Genomic DNA, 24,443 nt, shown 5'->3' on the forward strand with positions numbered 1-24,443 from the left:
AACTGCACAAAAGAATGAATTTGATGGAAAAAAGCTCTTGCACTCCATTATGGATTTGGTGGGTTGGCCGCATGCTTCTTATTTCAGTGACGGTTTCTTAGATCATGTTTTTTAGAATTGGTTTTCTACCTAAACCAGTCGACAATTGTTGCTGTGACATATTTTATCATAACCGGTCATTGGTTTTTATTTTTCTCTTTCTTATTGCACAGCAAATGTATGACTTGCAATGATTTTAAATAATCGTGGAAAAAATCCATAAACTTCAAACTAAAAAAAAAAAAGATTCAAACTTCAGTGAGTCCCTTCTGAATCAATGCATCCACCAACTCCATTCTTCCAACCGCAAGTGAGAAGTGAAAAGATTTTTTTTTCAATGTATTGCTCTGCATGAAGCCATAGCTGGGTTTGATTCTTCTCCAGCACCAATGAGCATCCTCACATTCAAAGCACAAAACTCAGCCTCAGTGCCATACTTGTTGAACAGGGAGGAGGACTTACTCGCCAATCTTTTGCAGGTCCCCGCCTCGTCCTGTGTACAGGGTTAGGCAGCCCTTAAACACTGACGCATACCTTGAAAAAAATGAACAAAAAATGTGAAACACTTTCTACATGGTATAAAAACCACGTTAATGCTGCAGAATAATGGAGGAAACAGTTACCATTAAGTAGTGCACTGGTGTATGAACTAGAACAATGTACTCCAATTGGGCTTTTCTGGAGAACATACAAACACGGGTCACATTTGTAATCTTATATACTACATTTCTTTCTTGCTCTGAAAACAAGAAGGTTGTAGTACTGAGTTCCAGATATTTGGAGAGTCAGGTTTTTGGTTCTCTATTGGCAAGCAAGTATTAGCCAGAGGTACAGTGATTCTCAACCAATAGAGAAAAGAAGATGGCTGATTTTAAAATATATAGGTCCTACCTGGTGGTGCCGCAGAGACATACTGCAGCTTCAACAGCGATAGGTCATCAGCACTCCACCAGTCTGCCTTACCCCTTGGTGAGACGGATGATGTCACCAGGCTGAATGAGGTTCCCTACATCGTCCCACACTGAGATGTTGATGCTGCCGGTCTTGTCTGCCACCTTGCAGGTCCGCACCTCGTGGCCATCTTTTGTTTTTGTTACCCGCCCTGTAAAAAATGCACAGTCACTGGAGGGTGTCTTGTGGTCGAGTTTAGGAGGGAATATAAACATTTTAGGCAGTTGCAGTCAAAACATTAGGGACCTTTCCCTTTCCTTAACAATCCATAGTTCATATAAAAGGAATACCATTTTCCCTTCTTCAGTAGAAGATGCATTTCCCTTTACATTTTTAGAATATGCTGGCTTACTAGTTTTCTCCCATTTTGTCTGTTTTGTGAAACTAAATGGATGCTTAAATCTCACGCTAGAATGTTTTTTCATTTGCATATTATACAACTTCCTAATACCCTTTGCCCAACGTATCCACCACGTCCTATATTATTTTCAATTTTTTCGTTTTTCTGTTTGAGAAAGGCACTTGCAGTTGAAAGCAATACAATTAACTGAAAACACTGAAGCGAATAAAAATATTTTAAATAATTTCAAAACTTGAAGGCCAATAAAATCATGGCAAATTTCCTTTTACAAATGTAATCTGTGTCGAAGGGCAGGTATTTAGAAAGACATTCCCAGGATTCTAAGCAAAAGCGAGCCAGTTGGCATTAACATGGTCTGAATTTGTAATTACAAATGGAACAATACTACCAATGAATCTGTGTGGGCACAGTACTGATGCATCACAATATAGCAGATGGGATTTAGAACCCACTGTAAGGCTTGCAGCTGCAATTTTTCAAGAATAAAAATGGCTCGAAAGGAATTTTGGCAATGGAAAATAAAATCTAGGTAATTTATGCATAAAAGCAAGGCTGTTATTTTGAATACTATACGTTACTATTTATGAGAGGATTTCTCTGAGCCACAGAGATCAGGTCGCAAACCCAATCCACAGTGGTGGGCCCTGCTCCTTAGGGAGAGGAAAGGTTTCACTGTTTGTCGATGCATGCGTGGGCACTGTAAACTGCAGGAGATGGCTACACAGCCCAAGAACCTCAGATGAGCGACTGAGAGACTCTCTATTACCATTAATGTTACAATGCAATATAATAACTGGAGAACGTCAGCTCTATCAGTCAAGTTGCACCCTATGAAAAATGTTGTCACTGCACTCGATGTGAAACAGCACCACCATCAATATTAAAGGGTAATCCCAAGGATCCAGACACTGCACTGCTAGAAGTGGATCATGGATTACCATAACATAAGTACAACAAAGCTTTTTACAATAAGGTCCCAAGGATGCAGATATTGTACAGCAGACGAAGGGTGGCTCGGAGACCCAGATACCATGTGCCCAAACATACCGAGAAAAACCCAACTGGAGACCTTGTTCCACGAAGAACAGATGTTAAGAAGTCCCATATCCCAATGTTGATATGGTCTGTCAACTTAAGCCTTAGGGCCTCTTTCCATGGGTCCAATATACTTGGGGTGCCAAGGTGACCTGCACATAATTCACTTTGGAAGGAAAGATGAGAAGGACCTTGGTAAAGTCAAAGATATCACTCCTCCCCCAACCAGGCCGGGGTGGAAACCAAAGCTGGAGCCACTGCACCGCAAAGAGCAAGTGCTGAGCTATCCCAGAACCATTTCATAAGGTGGAGGGGAAGCTCTGGATCCCAGACCTCTTGCTTGACAAAAAAAACCAAAGCAGAATAAGTCACTTATGCCCTTCCTCCCCCCACAAATAATTACAAGGCAAGATTCTTATACAAAGTAACAAGATCAAAATTCAGCAGTGATGAGCCTAAAACTAGCGTGTGGACTTTGGTGCTTTAACCTATATAATAGTATACATCAACCCCATATATAGAGTGCACAGCAAATTTTACTGTTTCTGGTTTCTAAAATGTGTCTTCAACGCTGGAAAGTGAACAGCTTTTTGGAGACAATGGAAAGGCAAGCAGGCAATAACCATTGGTACAGGTCTGCTGCCATCAAACATTACAAAAGCCTAATCTATAGCTTCTGATTCTCCCTATCCTGTGTCGTTTCTCAGAATACGTGAACTGCATCTGACCTGAGATCATGTGCCATTGTGAGTCTACAGTGGCATGAGAGGGGCTTTGGGCAAAAACCACTACTCACAACTGCCACTCTCCAATAAGGACAGACAGCAAAATAAAAAGGCTGCATCTGCTCTGCTCAAATTACCAGCTGTGATAGCTTTTGCAGTTGTAAGTTAACACGTCTGGGGTAAATGTCGACCAGTAGACAGTTTGGATAGGTCTCTGCTAGTCTGCTCATCTGGATTATTGGCCCTGACATACTGGGATTATTTTATTTTAGTGCAGACATGCACAGTACTACGTGGCCCTACTGTGTAGCTAAACCCTATGGGAGAATTCCAAACACTCGCCATTGTGAAACCACAGACATGTTATACATAACACCCCATATAAAGCTAATGTACCCAATAGTTGACTTTCGACTTCCTACCAACAGCACTTGCCAAGACACATATCCAAAACCTCCACACAGCCAGCAACACCAAATATGGACAATATTTATCTCTAATTGACAGTAAAAAGAAAAAAAATCTGCCAGAAGATGGATAAGCAACTGTAAAATGTCCTTCGTCAAACCTCTTGGATACCAAAATCATACACCAACAACAGCTTCTTGAACATGACACTGTCACCCAAAAAGAGGGAGACGACAACATAACACTCAAAATATATCACAGCAGGATGGCTCAGAATCCGGTCTGCCATGAAAACTCTGGGATTCCATGCTGAAAAGCCTCGAGAAATTTTTCAGCTCTACAAGGTCATACTAATGGCAGAATGTGTGCTGTAGAAATGCCAACTTCTATCTCGAAGGGATGAAAGTTGGTAGTGTTGGTCACTACTTGCTGGGCTACCTCGCCACTGTTTAAATCTTAAGTGCTCCATTGCTACGACTCTCCTCAAGGTAGTTTAGCATCCACAAAAAGGCACGCTCTGCACCATTTAAACCCTGAGAATGCTGCAGCCTTGCATCTGGGTAAGTACGCACTCACCAGTTTCCAGGACAATGAAAAGGACGTTGAGGTTCTTGAGGCCAGGCTTCACATCCTTCACAAACGTGTCAGTGGCCATCCCGGGGACCTCCACCTTTCCAGAGCACCCCTGACAGTAAAAAAAAAAAAAGAAAATGTCACTTGTGCACAAATGGAATGTGGAATTTAAGGTCTATACCTCCTACATAATGTTTTGCAGGTTTTGTATAGCCAAGCTTTCCTAATGAATTGACCTCCTGACACCTTTGACAGTCTCTGTGGTGAATACTATAGTTCACAGCTTTTTCCAAAGTCGCACATTTTTTTGTCATTTCACATTTAATCGTAGTACCTTACTATTGCAAAAACTGATATTTAAACTTAAAAATATCCCCAAACTAGTGATCTCTTCTTCTTAAAGTTCTTAAACTAAACACATGACTCCCACTTACACACTAGCATTCATATTATTCATGCTTAGCTACTGCAGCTGTCCTCCCACATACAAGGAAATATCCCTATGTCCCAGTTAATGCTTGATGGGACAATTTAACAAGCATTGAAAATGCAATAGGTCTCGCCTTTGATTAAGTTAAAGCCATTTGCTTTGCTAATGGTATTGTATAGCAAAGCAAATGGTTTAACTTAATGAAAAGCGAGATGTATTGCATTTTTAATGCTAGTTATTGACGCTGTTAGCGTAGAGCTCATGCGACAGTCGGGTCGTTAATATTATTTCCGCTTTCCGCACGGAACTCCTGTCTCAAAAAGCAGCATGCTGCTGGGGTGTTATTAATATTTACACTTTCAGCTTAGAGCTCACGTCCCAAGAAGCAGCAGGCAGCCAGGCTGTTATTATTATTTACGCTTTCAGCATAGATCGCAGGTCCCAGAAAGCAGAAGATGGACGTTTTTTTTATTAAAAGTGGAACTTTGCGGGTGCAGATATTTTGAGTGTTTAAAGGTTTTTCCACATGACCACAACAGCACCTAGATGAAAAGCTCACCACAGAAATTTAGAAACATCTTACAGTAATTCTGGCTGAAATTAATCCAAAGATTTAAACACTTTGTAGTCTTATGTTGGCGTTACCGACCAGAATGCAGCTCAAACCACAATCAAAATTCATCTTGACATATAGATGGCCTGTTCTTCCCAAATGAATTAATTTCAAAATCTCTGTGCATGTGCTTGGTGGCTGTTGTGGTGATGTAGGACATGTGTGCACTCTGAAACCACATGTTCTGCTTTGCTACCTCTCTCGGGCAACCTAATTCTGTAGCTTATTTTATTTTTTACTTTACAGTGTTTTTTTCTTTTTCCATTTTTTACCTTTTTAGGTTTCGACTGGCCGTAGCACTGCGAAGCAGTGCTCCGCCCAGGCGAAATCTTATGATCCTACAGTATGGGGCTTTGTCCTGCCTCTGTCTTCCATTGGCTAGCTACATAAATGGAGGCTAGCCATTGGAAGAGATTGGCTGTCAATCACTCTTTCCCCGTCGGAACGCGATTCGGGTGCGTTTCTTGGTCTTTTTTTAAGTCCCACCCCCCACACCCTCCCTCTCGCCGTCCTGTTGTCCCTGCCTTCTCGAAGTTCTCCCTCCCGCCCGCCCACTGTCCGTGCCTCCGCCTGCCCGCCCACTGTCCATGTTCGATGCTGTCCAACCTTTGTTTATCCCCGCCCTCCCTCCCGTTGTCCGTGCCTTCTCCCTCCCGCCCGCCCGCCCACTGTCCGTGCCTCCTCCCTCCCGCCGCGGTCTCACGGTGAGTACGTTCACGTCGGGCTTAAGAAGCAAAACATCAAGGCACTGTAGTCCGTAGAACAGCCCTCCACGAGCGTCGGCCTTAATGTTTTCTGTACAATTAAAGCAGAATAAATCTTACTGTCCACGGGGTGCAAGCCGGTAAATGTTTAACCATCACTGCTCCAATAAATCACCCCCACCTTTAGGCTTTGAAGTGCTGAATGTTTTAGCAGCCTCAGACATGGAATGTCCCTGCGCGCTCCCGTCGAGCGGGCTGGTGTGACTAATGCATGTGCATTCGAGCCGTAATGCTGAAATTACAGCCTGCGAAGGGGGAAATTGATGAGTATTTTCCTTGTAACCGCTCCTTGAAAGTTGAGTGGCACAGCAGGTAAATACTGTTTTGCAGTAAAGACTCGCGAACTAAAGGCAGGCGAGGGCCGGGCTCACGTGGATGGAGCCTGGGAAGAGCCGGCGGGCTTCGATGCGCCTCACGAGGGGCAGAACGAAGGGATTTTTGGGAGCCGTTTTCAGGGGGATAGCGTTGCCCATTAGGCGGAATAAAGAAGTCCTCGTTATAACAGCTGCGCGGTGTTGGTTACAGCATCGCATTCCTTTGGTAGGCCCGCATTTGTGTGCATGATTTTTGAAGCACAACATTTAATGATAGCAGGTGTGACCTTTCACCCCTCCCAACTGGAGAACCTTATTGTCAGAAAGCCCGTCTCCAAATATTGAAGCAGAACACGACAATTATGTGCTGTTATGTCTCGGAGCGGAGTGCAGCTTATGCGGGGGTGGGTGGGGGCAGGGGGCGCACACCTATGATTGTGGTGCCTTTGCTTCGGTGGGGATCAGAATTTAGCGGTATAGATTGACAGCCGTGAATAACCGCGCTATTAGGCCTCAAGGAAGGGACAGGGAAAGTTGAGTGATTTCTGGCGTCACCAGAGCTTAAAGACCAGCAGCAGCACTGCGTTAAATGTGAGCACTATTGCGAATACATCTTTTGTAACAGATAAAACGTCTGCAAGTGCAGGACTGGGGCCCAGATTACCAGCGAGGGGTTAGGCCCCGGTTTGCTCTGGTTTGTTAGTTTGGGTCCTTGTGCCACTTACTGTACAAGAGTCAACAAAGCCTACTGTCGCCTTTTATGATGAGGCATAGAGTTGTTGTTTTTGTGAATGTTTGTTTCCAAACTTGCAACATGGCCGGTAGAGGTAAGCAAGCATGCACACAATTAGGAATGTTTTTTAGGTTTCGCCTGGCGTTCTGTGGGTGTGTGTGTACGGCATTTGCAAGATATTAAGCTAATGACAATGCCATTTATTTATCTGTTTTCAAAACCAACACATAAATAAAAATGTTGTCATTTACAATGCCAATAGCTCTAACTTTTGCAAAGGCGAAACCGTTGCATTGTAAATGCTTGTTTATCCCCTCACTGGATAGGATTCGAATCCGCGACATGAACACATGGTTTCCGGCATAAGGAGTCCTGGAGCAGGCTTTATTTGGTAAAATGCTGCTCTCAAAGCTTGTCACAAGTAATGTATTCTCCTTTCTTGTAATCTGAAGGAAAACAGATACAAGCCTATAGATGAAATTGAAAAAAGGCCGCATTCTGGATTCGCCGACAGTACAAAGGTGTCATAAACAAGAAGGATTGACACAGACCAAGGGGTCTTGTGGGGAATATGATAATAACGATAGAAAAGACCAATTATTCCCCAGCTGGCAACATTCAAACCATTTCACGGTCAGTTCAAACATATAAAGCGTTATTGCTCTTTTGGGAAGGGGAACAATTTCTCACTGCAGAGCTTTCCCTGGACTGGGTTTATGTCGTCTGTGTTATTGCTCTATAGTAGCATTTTGAACTTTATTGAACCAGACTTTTACAATTGAAAGAAGTATATAAAACTGAAAATGTATTCGTTTTTTTCAGGATGACTGCCCCTTTCAGTTGTGCTTGAGACTTGGGAACGGCGAGAAGCGAGCAGGCTTATTAAGGACCGACGGCCAGTCGTTTCCTCTAAAAATATTGTTCGAGTAAAATTTTAAAAAGAATCTGTCAAGGAAGCATTGGTAAAAATCGTTTGAATATGTGGTGCATCTGCTTAACTAGCATTTCATTTGTGGTTGTTTGCCTCATGGGAGTTTCTTCACGGTTGGGATTTGTGTCAGGAATCTGTGTACCAGATCCGCATATGTTTCTAAACTATTGTAAATTGTGAGCTTTAAGGAGGCACAGCCCCTGCGCCAGGGTTCATTAAGAAGTGGGCGTGCACTCCTACATCAAAACTGACCAAGCAGGGCAGCCACCATATTGCATTATGTTTAAACAGCAGTGAAAACCAGTGCAAACCCAGTATGAGCTGTTTTTGCTGCTCAGTAATATTTTGCACCCACCTGGATAAACTGAATGGCGAGTCCAGACTTGCCAAAGTTGCCACCTCCTACCACCACAAGCAAGTACTTCTCCGCTGAGCCATCGTTCAAGTTTCCCATGTAGTAGGGAAGCCAACCTGGCGCTGCCATAGGGGCTACAGTGCAGAGGGATAGGGGGACAATTCCCGAAGCCAAATCGGGCTGGTTTCTGGGCAGGCTCCGCCTGTGTTTGGCAGGCTAGGACTTGGTGTCTGGACCCACACACTCAGCCTACTCCGCACACCTTCAATCCCGGCACTGCTCTTGTCACTGCAGAGATAGCAGTGCAGTGAAGAGCCAGTGGTTCCATCTTAGCGGAAACCGAAAGTAGTGAATCACACAGTAGGTAATGCTTTCCATGGGGAGGTGGAAACCCTGCAATTTGCTCGTACACCTAGACACTAGACATCGATGACTACATATACAACAGCCATAGATGAAGTCACTGTTGAAAAGTTTACCTGAAATAAGCACTGTTACTTCGGGTTCGTGCAGCAACTCATACCTGTATTAGAATCAGAGACGGCGGAACCAATTATTTTGACAGACTAGTGAGTATAAAATCGGCTTAAGAAACAAAAGAGGCAGCGTGTGGGTGGTAGAGAAGGACATGCGTTTCTCAACACAGTTTTGCACTGCTGCTGTCTGTGCTGCTTAGGTTGTGTAGGGGCAGTCGGGTCTGGAAGCATACTTTACTCCCACCCAGAGTTAGGAAGGTTTACTCTTCCACCAACAATGCTGCAATGACTGATGCACGTCATAACAACTTTGCACTGCAATTTCAAAGTGCAGTGGGATTTCAAAAGAGAAAGAAGGCAGGTTGGGGTGAACGTGGAGTCATAGTTTAAAGGGGGTGCCGCATGCAGGGTGCAAGTTGCCAAAATGCCTGCCGGTCCGGAAGACAAAACGAAACACTTCACTTACTCTGTCATGTCAGCGCCGACCTCATTCATTGGTCAGGGATGACGATTGCCCTGGCACCACAGACAGTACCGGGCAGCGCCGCCGCCGCATTCTGGATCAGACACTGACTCCTGAGTCTCCGACCGACTGGACTTCAGGCAGCCACTGAGGCAGTAGTCATCATGCTCATGCACCACCACCAGCACGGTTGAAGCATTACGCCAGCTGGGCCGGCTGCTGCATTTTTAGTGCTGCAGCGGCAGGCTCAAAGCCTGCTGGCTGTGAAAGAAGTGAAACTATGCCGCGCAGCGCACCCGCCCATGGCGCCTACAGACCGGGAAATAGGTTTAGCGGTTTTGAAGGGGCTTGGACAACAGAGGGTCGATAAGGCACGGACATTGGAGTGACCGAAAAAGCACGCTGCGTGTAAACAAAAGGGGGAGTGGTTCAGGGGAGGAGGCACTGCAGCGACTTTACACAACATGGATCATATTACTCGGGATCGGTTTGACTGCCCTTCAACAACAAGCTGTCGGCATTGTGTGAAAATTATAGTGCGTCTCAGCTAAGGAAGCAGAGTGTGTTACGCAGCAAGTGAGAGATCGAATCCTGGTGGGCGGGGCCAAGAGGAGACAAGGCGGCAACAAGGCTGGACTAAGAAGCCTCCTTTGCTATCAGAAGCCAGCGTTTTGCATAGAAGATGACGCTGGCCAATTAAAAAGATGGGCGGGGCTTTAACTCGGCCTCCGAGAGCTTCGGAATCTGTATTGATTCCAAGAAGCTCTTGACTGCCGAAAGCAGTGCATGCGCTGCTTTCGACAGCCAAGACCTAAAAAGATACTGGGGCAGCATTTGGTAGTAATCTTTTTTTCACACCTACCTTCCTCAGGACGATTAAGGATGTTACTGATAACAAAAAGGCTAAGTTGCTGTCATACATAGGCTCTTACTCACGCTTCTCTCAGTCCTGGATGGCAGAAAAATCAGTCGCGATTCTCTTACTTTAATAAAATGGGTCATATTTTCCCACTGCATATCCTACTAGTTTCATAATTCACTTTTGAATGTATCAGCACAATATCCAGACCTGAAAAGATCATTAAAATGTTACCAGATCTGCAGGTCTAGTAATTTGAACAATCTACTCGATCTAACTGTAATGTACTTGACCCATAAACTGGTCTCATTATATCATCTTAGGTAAATATTATTTTGCAGAGCCACTTTTTTCTTCATTCTTTACAAAATCCTCGAACTCTGCAGTCTGAGAAAGAAAAGTAACTGTAAATATAAACTGAATTTTGTCCTCTGTCTCTGAACGCAGAATAAATGTGACAAGAAGAAAGCTAGATTTAAAGGAATCTTTAATGCATCTTCACTTTCTGAGTGAACAGAACTCCTGTTTGTCAGCTCGCCAGAAGTGGTGAGTAGGCCCTCAATATAGATCAACCTGTTAAATATGACTCGCCATAGCGAGTGGGCGAGTAGATTTGTCGAGGCCTGATACCTTATTCCCACCTTATTGTGCTCTTATACCATGTTCTCCTAAGGTCTCCTATAAACCAACCTTCTGATTATTTGTTTCACAAAATTATTATCCTTTGAGGAGATGTCTCTTTCCTTCAACTCGCTAGAATTGATAATGCATCTGCGCACACTGCCTACTCTCTCTATCACCTATCTATGTGTTGTTTGCGAGCATCCCGACATGTGACCTAAAGGAAAAGGTCATCAACGTTCCATCTAGCCCAAGCAAGTTGAGGTGCTGTGGCATTTTTGGTGTGGGTTTTTTCAGTTTTACGACTTTTACAGTGTAAAATCCCTGCGTGCAAACACTTCACTACTAACATTCCCAAAGATATCTACCAGCCGATGCCATTCTCCTTGCCTTCCCTCACCCCACTTTTGTTGACTTGCAGCACAGTAGAGTTTTTTTGCGTTAAGTCATGCCTGAACACACAGACATGGAGGCTAAATGCATAGACAAGCTTGCCTTTGAGGTCACCTCTTTTTTACCTGATAGTTCTTGATCCTGCATCGACTATTTGCCTAAATTCTGTTTGGCGTTGTCCTGCTTACTTTTTTTTTTTACACCTTTACTACAGGGTCTTTCCCGTGCCCCAATTTCTGTTTTTTTCTCAAGCATGTACTTGCCATAGTGTGTAATTCCATGGAAAGAAAGTTGAAGGTAAAGAAACTTCTCCTGTGAGGTACTAGCACCAGGACATCTACATAATGGTTTCAACTACAGCATGATCTAGAGATGGTGCCCTGTGGGAGTCATGCGGCTTTCCACCTAACGTATGTGAATGTGATTTAAGTCATTCAGTACTGTAGATTTTCCATTTAGTGTGCACCACAGAAGCTTGAGAATAAGGAATAGAGGTCTTACAGTCAACCACATAACTCATGTGAGTGGGCGGCGGTAGAGCCCATAAACTGCTGATACACTGCTTGATACTTGACATGCTTTAATTTCAATTGCACTCTATTTTTATTGTATTTGTTTTAAAAATTAGCAAATGTACTGGGGGCTTCTGATACGCCGATCCTCCTGCTACTGTGAGTGGGGGGGCTCACTGTGCGCTCTGTGCTCTATCTTCCCTCCTTCCCGCCCCGGTCCGACGCGGCGAATAGCGCCGTTGCGCAGAGGGCGTGGAAGGGAGAGCTAAGGCACTTCCAGTGGGCAGAGTAGCGGTCAGCGGCCTAGTGGCTAAGGAGGACAGGGATAAAAGACGCATGCGTGATTGGCTGCGCAGCGGGTGCGCCGAAGGAGCGCCAAAGGTAAGCCCGTCTGCGACCGTCCGCGGCCCGGGGGCCTGAACCCCTGGCCTAACTGGGGTAAGAATTCAGTGGAATACAGAACAATTATACGACCTGCGCCCTATGATAGCTAATGCGTGTAGCCACAGTTTGATGGTTAGCCAGGACGTTGGTTGTAAGAACTGCTCGTTCAGCTTTAACACCGTAAGAAAGTTGCAGCCAGGGAGTTCAGGGCTGCTCTGTGGTTTGTTGAATTGTAGATCTTTGTGCAAGAATAAATTGGAAATTTTTGAATAGCTCACTGATTGGAAGCTCGATCTATTGTTTCTTACGGAGACGTGGTTTGACTCTGACTCTGAGCCAGAAATCATCGAGGCACTACCTTCTGGGTATACGCTAACTAGGATTGATAGGGTGACAGGTAGAGGAGGTGGGATAGCCATCATTTTTAAACACCCGCTGCGTTGCTCTCTTGAACCAACCACCATAGTTGACAGTGAGGTGGGTTCATTTACGATTAGGGTCAGTTCTAACCTTACGGTGAAGGGGCTCTTGGTTTATAGACCACCTGGCCCACAAACACGGTTTGCGCCTAGTTTACTGGAGGGGATTAAGCACTTAGCCCTACGAAATGACAATTTTTTATTGCTGGGTGACCTCAATATCCATTTGGAGGATCCCCTCAATAGGGGGGCTGTTGATCTATGCCAGGAACTTCAGACGCTGCAACTAGGTCTGAAATCTGATGCCCCTACCAACAGCATGGCCACTTATTGGATTCCGTATTTGCCAATTGGGAGGGAGTAGGAGTGACCACCCCCCTTCCTTCCTGTCCCGTGGCCCGACCACTTTTTGGTCCCCTTTCAGGTGAAGAATTCAGAGCCCAGAGTCCATGAACAACCCGTGCTGAACCGCCCTTGCTGTAAATGGGCAGGTTTCTCACGGAATGAGTTCAACAAAGCCCTGGCCCTAGGGGGGTCTCTTGGGGGCACTGATATTGAAAATGCTTGCCTCAATTTAGAGAGGCGTATAACGGACGCATTAGATAGTGTGGCCCCGCTACTACCGAATAAAATTTTGTGCAGGGCACTGAAATCTGCACCTTGGTATAACCCAGACTTGCGTCTGGTCAAGACAGAGTGCAAACATCTCGAGAGACAAGGGAGAAAGGGTTTTTCTAGCCAGGCCAAACTGGAATATCTTGAAAAACTTAAAAAGTATCATGGGCTAATTAGACGGCCCAAGGCCTCGTATTATGTGGACAGAATTGGAGCGGCAGGAAACTCCACCAAAGAATTATTTAAGATCTATAAGGAGCTCTCCTCCTTGGCAGCGTTAGTCGTTTCAATGGAAGGCTCGGTGAAATCATGCGACCGTATTGCAGCCTTTTTTTCGGAGAAAGTGGAGAAACGCTATTCTTCCTTTCCTGGGGCTGTTAAGACGGGAGCAGAATTTGTGGAGCAGATCGGAGTAGCTGGGGAAAGTCGGAGGTTGGACAATTTCACAACCCCCCCCCCACGCCCCGAGATGCTTTGCAAAATCTGTCTAACCATTAAGTCTGGCTCGCCCAGAGACCCAGCCTCACCTAAATTGCTTGGCGAGAGTATTGCCATCCTTGAGCCATATATTAGACACCTCCTGGATGTATCTTTCAGCCTGATAGCTGGAAAAAGGCTGTTGTCCTTCCGATACAGAAGAAACCTAATATCAGTCCTGACAAACTGGAAATTGTACGCCCCATCTCGCTGCTGCCGTATCTGGCAAAAGTAGCAGCGAAGGTAGTAAATCAACAGCTTATGGCATATGTGTAAGAAGCCGGTCTCCTGCATCCCCCTCAATTTGGATTCCGGGCTCTACATTCTACGGAGTCAGCTCTACTTATGGCCACAAAGGCCATTAGACAGGGAGTAGATGAGGGGCAAACAATGGCTCTAATTCTCCTGGACCTGAGTTCCGCTTTTGATACTGTGGCTCATTACACCTTGCTGCAGTGTCTGAACAAGGGCGGTGTCTCAGCTACAATCCTTTATGGTGGAGTGCAATTTTCAGGTCAGACAGGGCGCCTATTATTCCAAAGCTATTAAATTGGAACAGGGTGTGCCTCAGGGATCTGCCCTGAGTCCCACCCTATTTAATCTTTACGTATCCCCTTTGGCGGAAATAGTGGAGAGCTTTGGACTCAGGGTGGTGTCATACGCCGACGACACCCAACTGGTGATCTCGCTATCACAGGCACCGGATTCAGCGGCTTCCAATTTCAGGACATGCATGCAGGAGCTTGGATCCTGGATGGCAAACAACTGCCTGAAACTTAATGGAAGTAAAACAGAGGTGCTTGTGGTAGGAGGGGGTCCATCAGTGTGTTCGTCGGAATAGTGGCCGTCAAGCCTAGGTTCCATTCCTTTACCGTGCACCCAGGCGAAGAACCTGGGGGTATGGGTGGATTCTAATCTCACATTTGAATCTCACACCAGACGTGTAGTGGGGATGTGTTTTGGTGTCCTTAAGGGCCTACGGAAAAGTATGGATCTCCTCCCCATAGAGGCCAGGAAGACGCCAGTGCATGCACTTATCACTTCCAGTCTAGACTATGGCAACACACTTTATTTGGGTGCCACCGCTAAATGTTTAAAACGACTTCAGGTAATGCAAAATGCAGCCGGACGGCTGGTCCTCATGCAACCTAGGAGTGCGGCCTCCAAAAGTGCCTTGAACACTCCACATTGGCTCCCAGTTAGGAAGAGAGTGATGATCAAGGCTCTTTGTACGTGCCACCGCATTATCCAGGGCACTGGCCCTGTGTACCTGCGGAGCCTACTTACCCCCTATAAGCCTGCACGGCCTCTTAGATCTAGTGGGACTGGCCTGCAGTTAATTCCCAAAATTAAGAAGGCCAGGATGGGTGGTCGGTCCTTTCGGCTTCTGGGGGCCCAGAGCTGGAATAAACTCCCTCCTGAGCTACGGTTGGAATCATCTGAGATGAAGTTTAGGAGGGATCTTAAAACCTACCTGTTCTCACACTAATAGGTTTGCTTTCACGTTGCTCTAGGTTTGACGGCTGTGCCTCTTCCACTTACTCAAGCGCGGGGACACGCCGACATGGCGTAACCAGGAGCTTTATAAAATCCTCTATTATTATTATTCATGTGACCATTATCCTTGGTTACATACAGGTAAGCAGAGAGTTCCTAGGGAAGACTTAGCCTGCATATTACTATATGTACTCTGTAAATGTAAATCAGTATTCTACTTGAACATGCCGACCTGTACCTGGCTCCAGATATGCAGTTGATGCCCTACCCTAGTGGAGCAGACATCAGTACACCAAGAGGAAACCTTGACCGTTAAGCAGAAGCTACAGCAATTCAGTTCTAGGGGAGTCGAAAGGGTGGGTTTGTTAACTTAAATATCAAACGTTTGCCAGCAGTGCTGACGCGTAAATCACAACCTGAAGTTTCTGCATTACTTAGGAGATGTCTTTGAAATCATACTGTCATATCACTTACTAAATGTGCTGTGTTCAGTATAAAATCTCTAAATAGGTTATAGATCAGAATCCTTAACCCAGAATAAAATCCCAACAAGCATTTACAATGCAATGGTCTCGGCATTATTAAAGGTAGAGCTATTGGCATTGCTCATGACATTTTTTTTCATTTAAAAAAAAACATAAATAAATGGTATTGTCATTTACAATGACAATAGGTGAGCATTAGAGAGTAGTAGAGAGTATTCGCGGACACAGAGCCACACACACAGAAAGCCACACAGAGAGCCACCCCCACACACACAGAACACCCACAAACACACACAGAGAGCCCCCCCACACACACAGAGAGCCCCCCCACACACACACACAGAGCCCCACACACAGCAAGCCACACACACACACACAGCCCCACACACACACAGCCCCACACACACACAGAGCCCCCCCCACACACAGAGCCCCCCACACACACAGAGCCCCCCACACAAACAGAGCCCCCCCACACACAAACAGAGCCACACACACACAGCCACACACACACACACAAACACAGCCACACACACACAGAGCCCCACACACAGCAAGCCACACACACACAGCCCCACACACACACAGCCCCACACACACACAGCCCCCCACACACACAGCCCCACACACACACAGCCCCACACACACACAGCCCCACACACACACACACAGAGCCCCACACACACAGAGCCCCCCCCACACACACAGAGCCCCACACACAGAGCCCCACACAAACACAGCCCCACACACCCACACAGAGACACACACACACAGAGCCCCACACACACACGTACACAGAATCCTTAACCCAGAATAAAATCCCAACAAGCATTTACAATGCAATGGTCTCGGCATTATTAAAGGTAGAGCTATTGGCATTGCTCATGACATTTTTTTTCATTTTTAAAAAAAACATAAATAAATGGTATTGTCATTTACAATGACAATAGGTGAGCATTAGAGAGTAGTAGAGAGTATTCGCGGACACAGAGCCACACACACAGAAAGCCACACAGAGAGCCACCCCCACACACACAGAACACCCACAAACACACACAGAGAGCCCCCCACACACACAGAGCCCCCCCCCCACACACACACACACACAGAGCCCCACACACAGCAAGCCACACACACACACACACACACACAGCCCCACACACACAGAGCCCCCCACACACACAGAGCCCCCCACACACACAGAGCCCCCCCACACACACAAACACAGCCACACACACACAGCCACACACACACACACACACACAAACACAGCCACACACACACAGAGCCCCACACACAGCAAGCCACACACACACAGCCCCACACACACACAGCCCCACACACACACAGCCCCACACACACACAGCCCCACACACACACAGCCCCACACACACAGCCCCACACACACAGCCCCACACACACAGAGCCCCCCACACACACACAGAGCCCCACACACACACACAGAGCCACGCACACACAGAGCCCCCCCCACACACACAGAGCCCCCACACACCCACACAGAGACACACACACACAGAGCCCCACACACACGTACACAGCGAGCCCCACACACACAGAGCCCCACACACACACACATACACAGCGAGCCCCACACACACACACATACACAGCAAGCCCCCCACACACATACACAGCGAGCCCCACACACACATACACAGCGAGCCCCACACACAGCGAGCCCCACACACACACAGCGAGCTCCCCACACACACACACACACACACACACAGAGCCCCCAAACACACACAGAGAGCCACACACACAGCGAGCCCCCCACACACACAGCAAGCCACACACACACACACAGAGCCCCCCCACACACACACACAGTGAGCCCGCCCCACACACACACACAGCGAGCCACACACACACACACACACAGCGAGCCCCAAACACACACACACAGCGAGCCCCAAACACACACACACAGCGAGCCCCATACACACACACACACAGCGAGCCCCACACACACACACACAGCAAGACCCACACACACACACACACAGAGAGCCACACACAGAGCCACACACACACAGAGAAACACACACACAGAGAAACACAGCCACACACACACACACAGCCACACACACACACACACAGAGCCACACAGTGGCCAAGTTCCTGAAACACATACAATGGTGGGAGAGCTGTTAAAAGAATACACTGTCCTCTGAAGTACTCTTCCTGCAATTTAAAAATTAAATAAATAAATAATCAACGCAGCTCTCCCCAAGACAAACACAAATGAAAAACCACAAAAAGTTAGAGACATGCAGATTTTTCCCATGTGAGCAGTGCATGTCCGCAGACCAAAAAAATCAACATTTCAAAACATGCACTAACCTGAGCACCCTGACAATGGCAGGTGAATAAGAAATGTGCCAGCTCTTTTACAGACACCCGAGACCAAGCCTGCACCCAGGAGTGACCAAACACCGGGCGCACATACAATACGAAAATATTAGGTAACGGCGTTCGTATTGGTACAAGAGTACCTCTGGCCAGATAGTCTTGGACCCAGTCACCTGGTACATGTGCCAGGAAGCTGGGGTCCCATAGGGGCCCCTATCTTTGGAAATTAAACGTAATCTCCTACAGATGAACTGTGAGATTTGCCAACTGTTGTGCCTTCCGCATAATTAATGATTTACTGTATTTGCCACATAATTATTCATCTACTGCATAATATGTAGAGGCCAACCAAAGAAACTGTTTCTATCTCAAACAGAAGGGAAGTTAATAACAAAAATAAGGCTGCCACACGTTGCCATGCAATGGCGAGCCTACCGTAAGGGTCATCTGGTCACCTTCAATTTGATGATTGTTGCATTTAGTTATTACACTGATACAAGTGAGGTGAAAACTCTACCCAGAGAGAAGTAACGTATGTAAAAATTTCAAAATAGTCCATTAATACTGCCCCAAAAAAGTGCCCCATTATGCACCCCTTCAGATCCTGCCTGGTTACCCCCTACTGATGCGCTTTGGGCACCAGTTTATTCTTAACCCTCACTACCTACCTTTGCCTTCATAGCACTTAGATGCTGAGGACAAGCGCCCATTTGCATCTAGTGTTTCCGATGCGTCCTGTGCACCTGCACTATACATGTACAAAATCTACACAGTTTTGCCACCCAGCTGCATCACTCATCTATCACCAGCTTCCAGGCCATGATCTCCGAATGCTTGGAAACCCCGTGTTTAAGCACTACACAAATACCTCGAACACAAATTAATACTGCCGGGAGGGTACGTTTTCTTAAGCCAATGCTCTTAAACTCAAATAAAAAATAAGTACACGCTCTAAGGCTCTAAGAAATAAACTAAACGTTTAAAAACAAATAAATGAACTCAGCACTGTTCTCCTAGTAAAACGGCAGATTGGTCAAGATGAGGCACCTGGATTCAGCCCAACCGGGGGGCACTGCAGCGCTGTGTGTGGGGTAGGGGGGATAACTGATCGCTGTGGCAGTCTGTGAAGTGCCGAGGCTGTAGGGGGCTCCAGAGACAGTTGTGCGAGCTCTAGCGGGAACAGGGGAAGGAGGCTGCGGCGGTGTGTGGGGTGCTTTGAGTAGGTCATCGCCTATGGGGGTCAGAAAATCCCTAAAATGGCTCCTGGTGGGTCCATTATGCCACCCGGCATACCGAAGAGTACCTGTAGGAGTAGGCTCAAATCCACTAGCCATCACAAAGGAAAAAGGTGCATAGTGCAATCGCTTGTCTGCATAATCTATAGTTATATTGAGTGTGTTCTACAGATATCCAAAAGTCCCCAATGTACAAAGTTGGTTATATTACAAACTGAAAACTCAAATTAACTCTTTCCTTAGAGAATAGTGCACCACTAAAATAACACTATATTAAAAGAGATTTCAATATATATTGTTGTTTTTAGCTGCTTTGTAATTATAAAACCTTTGTACATTATGCTTCTGCTACTGCGTGCTCCAATTTCATCTTGAAATGACGGGATTAAAGGACTCGTCATTTCAATATATCAATATTGTGAACTTGTCTGTCATTCCCTCACCTATCTGGCGCACAGGCCTCCCAATATGAATATCTGAAGGATTCCCTATCCACTTGCTTTTAAATTCCACCCTCGGAAGCGATGCACTTTCTTCCTAGTAGAGGCTGCCACACTGTAGACACTTTTGAAGAGGTTTTAAACATTATCCAGATCTGCCACAGGGGAGAGGTTGCAATGGTTAGGTAGTTTGGTGCCTCGTTAGCTATGTATTTGTTCAGTAAGTGTGAGCCCGAGATTTGATCAGAAGTTGGAGGAAGGATCTTATGCAGGCATCAAGCAGACCCAGGATTGAAGATTTGCTGCTGCGTTGTTCTGCAATGGGTGGCGGGCAGGAGGTGAACATGTGTCTAAGACTAGCACAGAAATAGAGTTAAGTTAGTTCTATGGTATTATAGATTTACATTTGCTCCATCCATCTCACTGAGATATCACATAGCAGACCGTGCATCATCAACCTAGTGCCTTCTGGGAGTTGTACTCCTAATCCACTTCAATTAATCAAACTGCACCGAAGTTCGACGTTACAATTGTTTGCAGATGGAAACCCCAAGGGCGGTCCATGTGGCATGGGGTCAGCTAGTATCCGTCTGTATATATTAGGTGATCGCGTGAGGGCAGGTGCTTAGAGTGTCCAGCGAAGTAGGTTTTTCTTCCAGTCACACCGCGGGTGCTTGCCTTGGATCTTGGCAGGGCCTGGTTAACGCATTGAATCCCATGGTTAAAGGGCTCGCTGCAGCCCTCAGTCTGGCACGGTAACCACGCCAATTATTTCCCCCCAGATGTGGGAGTGACTAGAAGCGGGGCCTGCCTCCCCCGGGGCTGTGCACACACAGGAGCCTCCGGGCTGGCAGGGACGGCGTTTAAAAGCCAGCGAGTGTTTACAGGAGGCCCAGTTCATTCAGGCAGTCCCGCCCCTAGAGACCGTCGAGAAAGGGTTAGTGAGAGAAGGCCGGAGGTAAACACCAGAGTACTAATGTGAAAGGAAACCCCGAGAAGAAAGCAGTCGACAATAAAATAAAGACTTTCAGATCCCATACATAGTATTATTATGCAAATATTCGGTTCATGGTAGCTGCAGAACACAGAGCCCCTGATGACGTGGATGGATCAGCCGTGCGACCGGCAGATGAAGTGATCAGCATCCCACAACTGAATAACACACACCAATGACACAAAAATACAAAAAAGGCAAACAGCCAAACTACACCCCGGAGTTAGCCCGATGAAAAAGCAAGCGTACATCACCCAACAGGACACCATACTTCAACTAGCGTCTGCACACAGCATGAGATGCTGCCGCCCGCTACAGCACACACATGACTGATTCATGCATACAGGACACAACACGTGGACCACGCCTCTATCACTGATGCCAGTGTTTGTATGTATGAGCGGGCTGAGTGGAGTTTGGGGGGTTGGGGTTCATTTTAGTGTCCGCTTGCAGAAGCACGGCGCCTATGAAATGTAGTGTTTGTCATGCATCCTACCACTACCGTGCACTGCACGTGTGCACTTTCTGTCCATCCATCCACCAGCACCTGGTGCACAAGAGGCATCTTTCTTCGCTATGTGCCAAGCCGCAGTGACAGAACACAAGAGCACAACTCGTGTGTTCAGGCACAGCATCAAAATACTGTCCACGCAGGCCATGTGATAGACTCACTGACTCTTCTATCGAATGGACTCCCTTCCTGTCCGCAAATGCGTTTTGTGCCTCATCGGGGTATGAAGCGCTAGATAAAAGCCAACACAATGAGATGCCGTCCCAATGGCAGGGTGGCGCCGATGCTTGAAGCACGGTGCAGCCCTACAGGCTAGAATACAGGCCCCGTGTGAAGGTGCGCCGCGCAGGCTCGACAATGGAGCCTAGTGAGGGAGGATCGAGCGCAGTGTGACTTCTGTAGTGCAAGCCGAGCTGCACAGGGACAGAGCACGCGCGAGAGGGCCATTACAGAAGAGAAGGCGCGCTGCACAGGGACCGAGCACGCGCGCAGCCAGGCCATTACAGAAGAGAAGGCGCTCTGCACAGAGGGCACACATGAAAGGAGAGGCTGGCGTGGGCAGACCCTAGTGGCTTAGAAAGAGGCTTTATACAGGCAATGGGGGCGGCCTCCAGGATTCTGCTTCTGGGAAGGCAAAGAAGACACGTGGGTGGGCCATGAAGGTACACCAGGAAGGCAGGCAGAAATCAGCGTAGGAGTTCTGAACATCTGCTGTTTAGACTCTGACATTTGTCCAAGAAAGACACGTCTAAGAAGCGAAAGTAACATATTTTTAATAATGTTGGGTCGAGTGGCCTCTCAACTCTCGGCTTCAATGAACTATCATACCCCCGCACTCCGGAAAGCCAAGCTGACATTTGTGCAGCGCTCGTCCATGTCTCCCCTTCCCCCAGCCTCCCCCTAGGGGTGGGGGCAGAGAGGCAGTGCCGAGCGCGGGCAACCCGTCAGCGACGACCCTCAGAAGCAGGCAGCAGATGGCAATGCTGATAACGGCACAAACAGGGGAGCAGAGGCTTACCTCATGTCCTGGTAGACGCTGCTCGACCAGCAAAATGGCGGCCACAAGCTTCCGACCATTTTCGGATTCGGGGGTGTGTATTTGTTGTTTTGAGTGACGGATGACGTCACTGGCGAAAGAACAGCAAAATGTACGCCCCCGAATCCGAAAAAGACGGAGCTTCTTTGGAGGGACGGCTCTCTCCTCCAATGGCTGGCCTCCGTTTAGGAAGCCAGTCAATGGAGGAGAGACGAAAAGAGAGGCGGGATAAAGCAGCCACTCTAAGTAACAATAATTCTCCGGACTTCCGGTCTTGGCCTACGGCCAAGCCTACAGTCCCTCGACCTAAAAACCACAGCTAATCTACAGCCCTCAGCTTATACTCATGCAAAAGTAGTATGAGGATTCATAATCTAAGGACACTGCACTGACGTTAATTCAGTGCCAGTTCCAGAACACACAGCAACTACCAAATGTAGTGCCTAAATCTTGTACCAGAGCCATAACGAACAAGCAGCAAATAGCCAAAGGCAGCCAGCTTAATACCACAGCCAGTATAACATTTTGAATCCAAATTTGGATCTAGATCCAGTACTGACTTCCGGTATCAAAAATCACAACAGACACCAGATCTATAACTCACAAACAAAACTAGAACCCACAGCCAAGAACACATTATATAATCCACCGCTAAAACTGGATGTGCTCCATAATGGTAGTACCTCCAGAACTTACTCATGCCTGGCTCAAAGGCCAGTCTGTATCATGACTGTCAACAGGAAAAATAGCCTAGTCTATGCCAGAAATAAAACAAATACCAGACCCATAACTCAAAGCCATTACCCAATTCCGAATCTTCAGTTGCTACAAGCTTCAGAAGTTTAGGAACTCACATATTTTGCTAAACAGAAAATCCTGAGTTAGAACCTGCTTGCAGAGCCTAAAGCTGATAAAACCACAGCCGTAGGAAGCGTGAAGGCATAAGGGGGATTTATATTGTTGCTACCAGATCTTGGAATGGGGACATAGCAAACATTTCCTTCTCCAAACAATCAACCCTCCTCCTATATTCTGAGATGGCAACTGAAGAATAAATTGTTGCAGACAGAACATGTCTCTCTTAAGCTATGTTGCAGCATATCATCTGTCTTCTTAAAGCGCTGTAAACTGAGAAGTAAACTAAGCCAGGCGAGCTAGCAGCTAAAGGGAAAACAGGAAATGTTATTTTATGTTAATGTTAATGCTGGACTGCCCGACTTTAGAAAAATAAATATTTTAGGAAAGGCTCAACATCTTAATCAACACAATGGTCTCTTGGCACATTCAGAGTATGCTCTTTAGGTTGCAGCTCTTCAAGGAGACGCTTGTTAGTTGCGGTGTGAATTGAGACAGCCATGTTCTTCAGTGTCTGTATAAACATTAAAAACAGAAAATCCCACCTTTAAATCTTATGACTACACACACGTATATACGTATGTATAATGTCAGTTTGATTTAAGGTGTGATAAAGGTTTGTTTTTTAACTCCGGTACTAACACCTATTGAATAACAATACTTTAATAACTGAGCACAAAACACTGACCTTTGGTGTTAAACGGAAAAGAAAACGATGTAAGCAATCTCTGAACTGCACAATATGCAACCTTGGATTCACATTCTAATTTGCCACTTGAACAAATTGTGTGATACACAGCCCATTTCTTTACTATGTATCACTTTCCTTAACCATCCAGTGTGAGAGCACAGTCAAGTAATTCAGTACATACTCTGTGCTCTACAAAAACCTTACATATATGGTTAATATAAAATAATATTGTTTTACATTTATTAAGAGCTTAGGCTAAATAAATAGAAAACATGACAAACTGACACATTTTGCGTTACTCGTTGCAACATTGTCAGGACATGGGAGTATTTATGAATGGTTCATTTTTCAAAAAAATTACTTTCAATAAGTGTCTTTCAATGCAGTTATATACTTTTGTTAGATCGTAGTGCCGCTTTCGACACTGTTGCCCACCATACCCTGCTGCAGGATTTAAAGAGAGGCGGTGTCATCGACGGGGCCTTGAAGTGGATGGAATCTTTTCTGTCCGAGCGTAGCTTTCAAGTTATGCAAGGGGCTCACTATTCTAGGAACATCAAGTTGACGCAGGGGGTGCTTCAGGGTTCGACCCTGAGCCCGACCTTGTTCAATCTTTATGTCGCCCCCCTGGCAAAAATCTCGGATAAGTTTGGGAATAATGCCCTGTCCTATGCTGACGACACCCAGCTTGTGGTCTCTTTGACTCAAGCTCGGTCTGGCGCTGCCTCTAACTTTATGTCCTGCCTTCAAGAACTGGCTGGGTGGATGGCAAATAATTGTCTGAAGCTGAACGGTACCAAGACCGAGGTAATGGTGATAGGCAAGGCTTCGTCAGTTTGGTCATGGCCTGGAGGCCCCAGACGCTGGGCCCTACA

General features: G+C 46.4%; 1 protein-coding gene across 6 annotated transcripts in view; it reads right to left on the reverse strand.

The window, feature by feature from the left end:
- Positions 1 to 24,443, reverse strand: part of NABP2 (nucleic acid binding protein 2) — a 99,910-nt gene that overhangs the window by 27,879 nt on the left and 47,588 nt on the right. For all 6 annotated transcript variants that reach the window (XR_013610399.1, XR_013610398.1, XM_078686218.1 and 3 more), the window contains 3 exons: positions 4,096 to 4,204; positions 1,003 to 1,141; positions 502 to 573 (listed from right to left, as the gene is read on the reverse strand). Coding sequence is in view for 4 of the 6 variants with exons in the window: in XM_078686215.1 (XP_078542341.1) it covers positions 502 to 573; positions 1,003 to 1,141; positions 4,096 to 4,204 (320 nt within the window). In the remaining 2 variants the exon portion in view is untranslated. The remainder of the gene's footprint in view (positions 1 to 501; positions 574 to 1,002; positions 1,142 to 4,095; positions 4,205 to 24,443) is intronic.

Source organism: Lissotriton helveticus, chromosome 1_1 (assembly GCF_964261635.1).
Source record: "Lissotriton helveticus chromosome 1_1, aLisHel1.1, whole genome shotgun sequence".
NCBI lineage: Eukaryota > Metazoa > Chordata > Amphibia > Caudata > Salamandridae > Lissotriton > Lissotriton helveticus.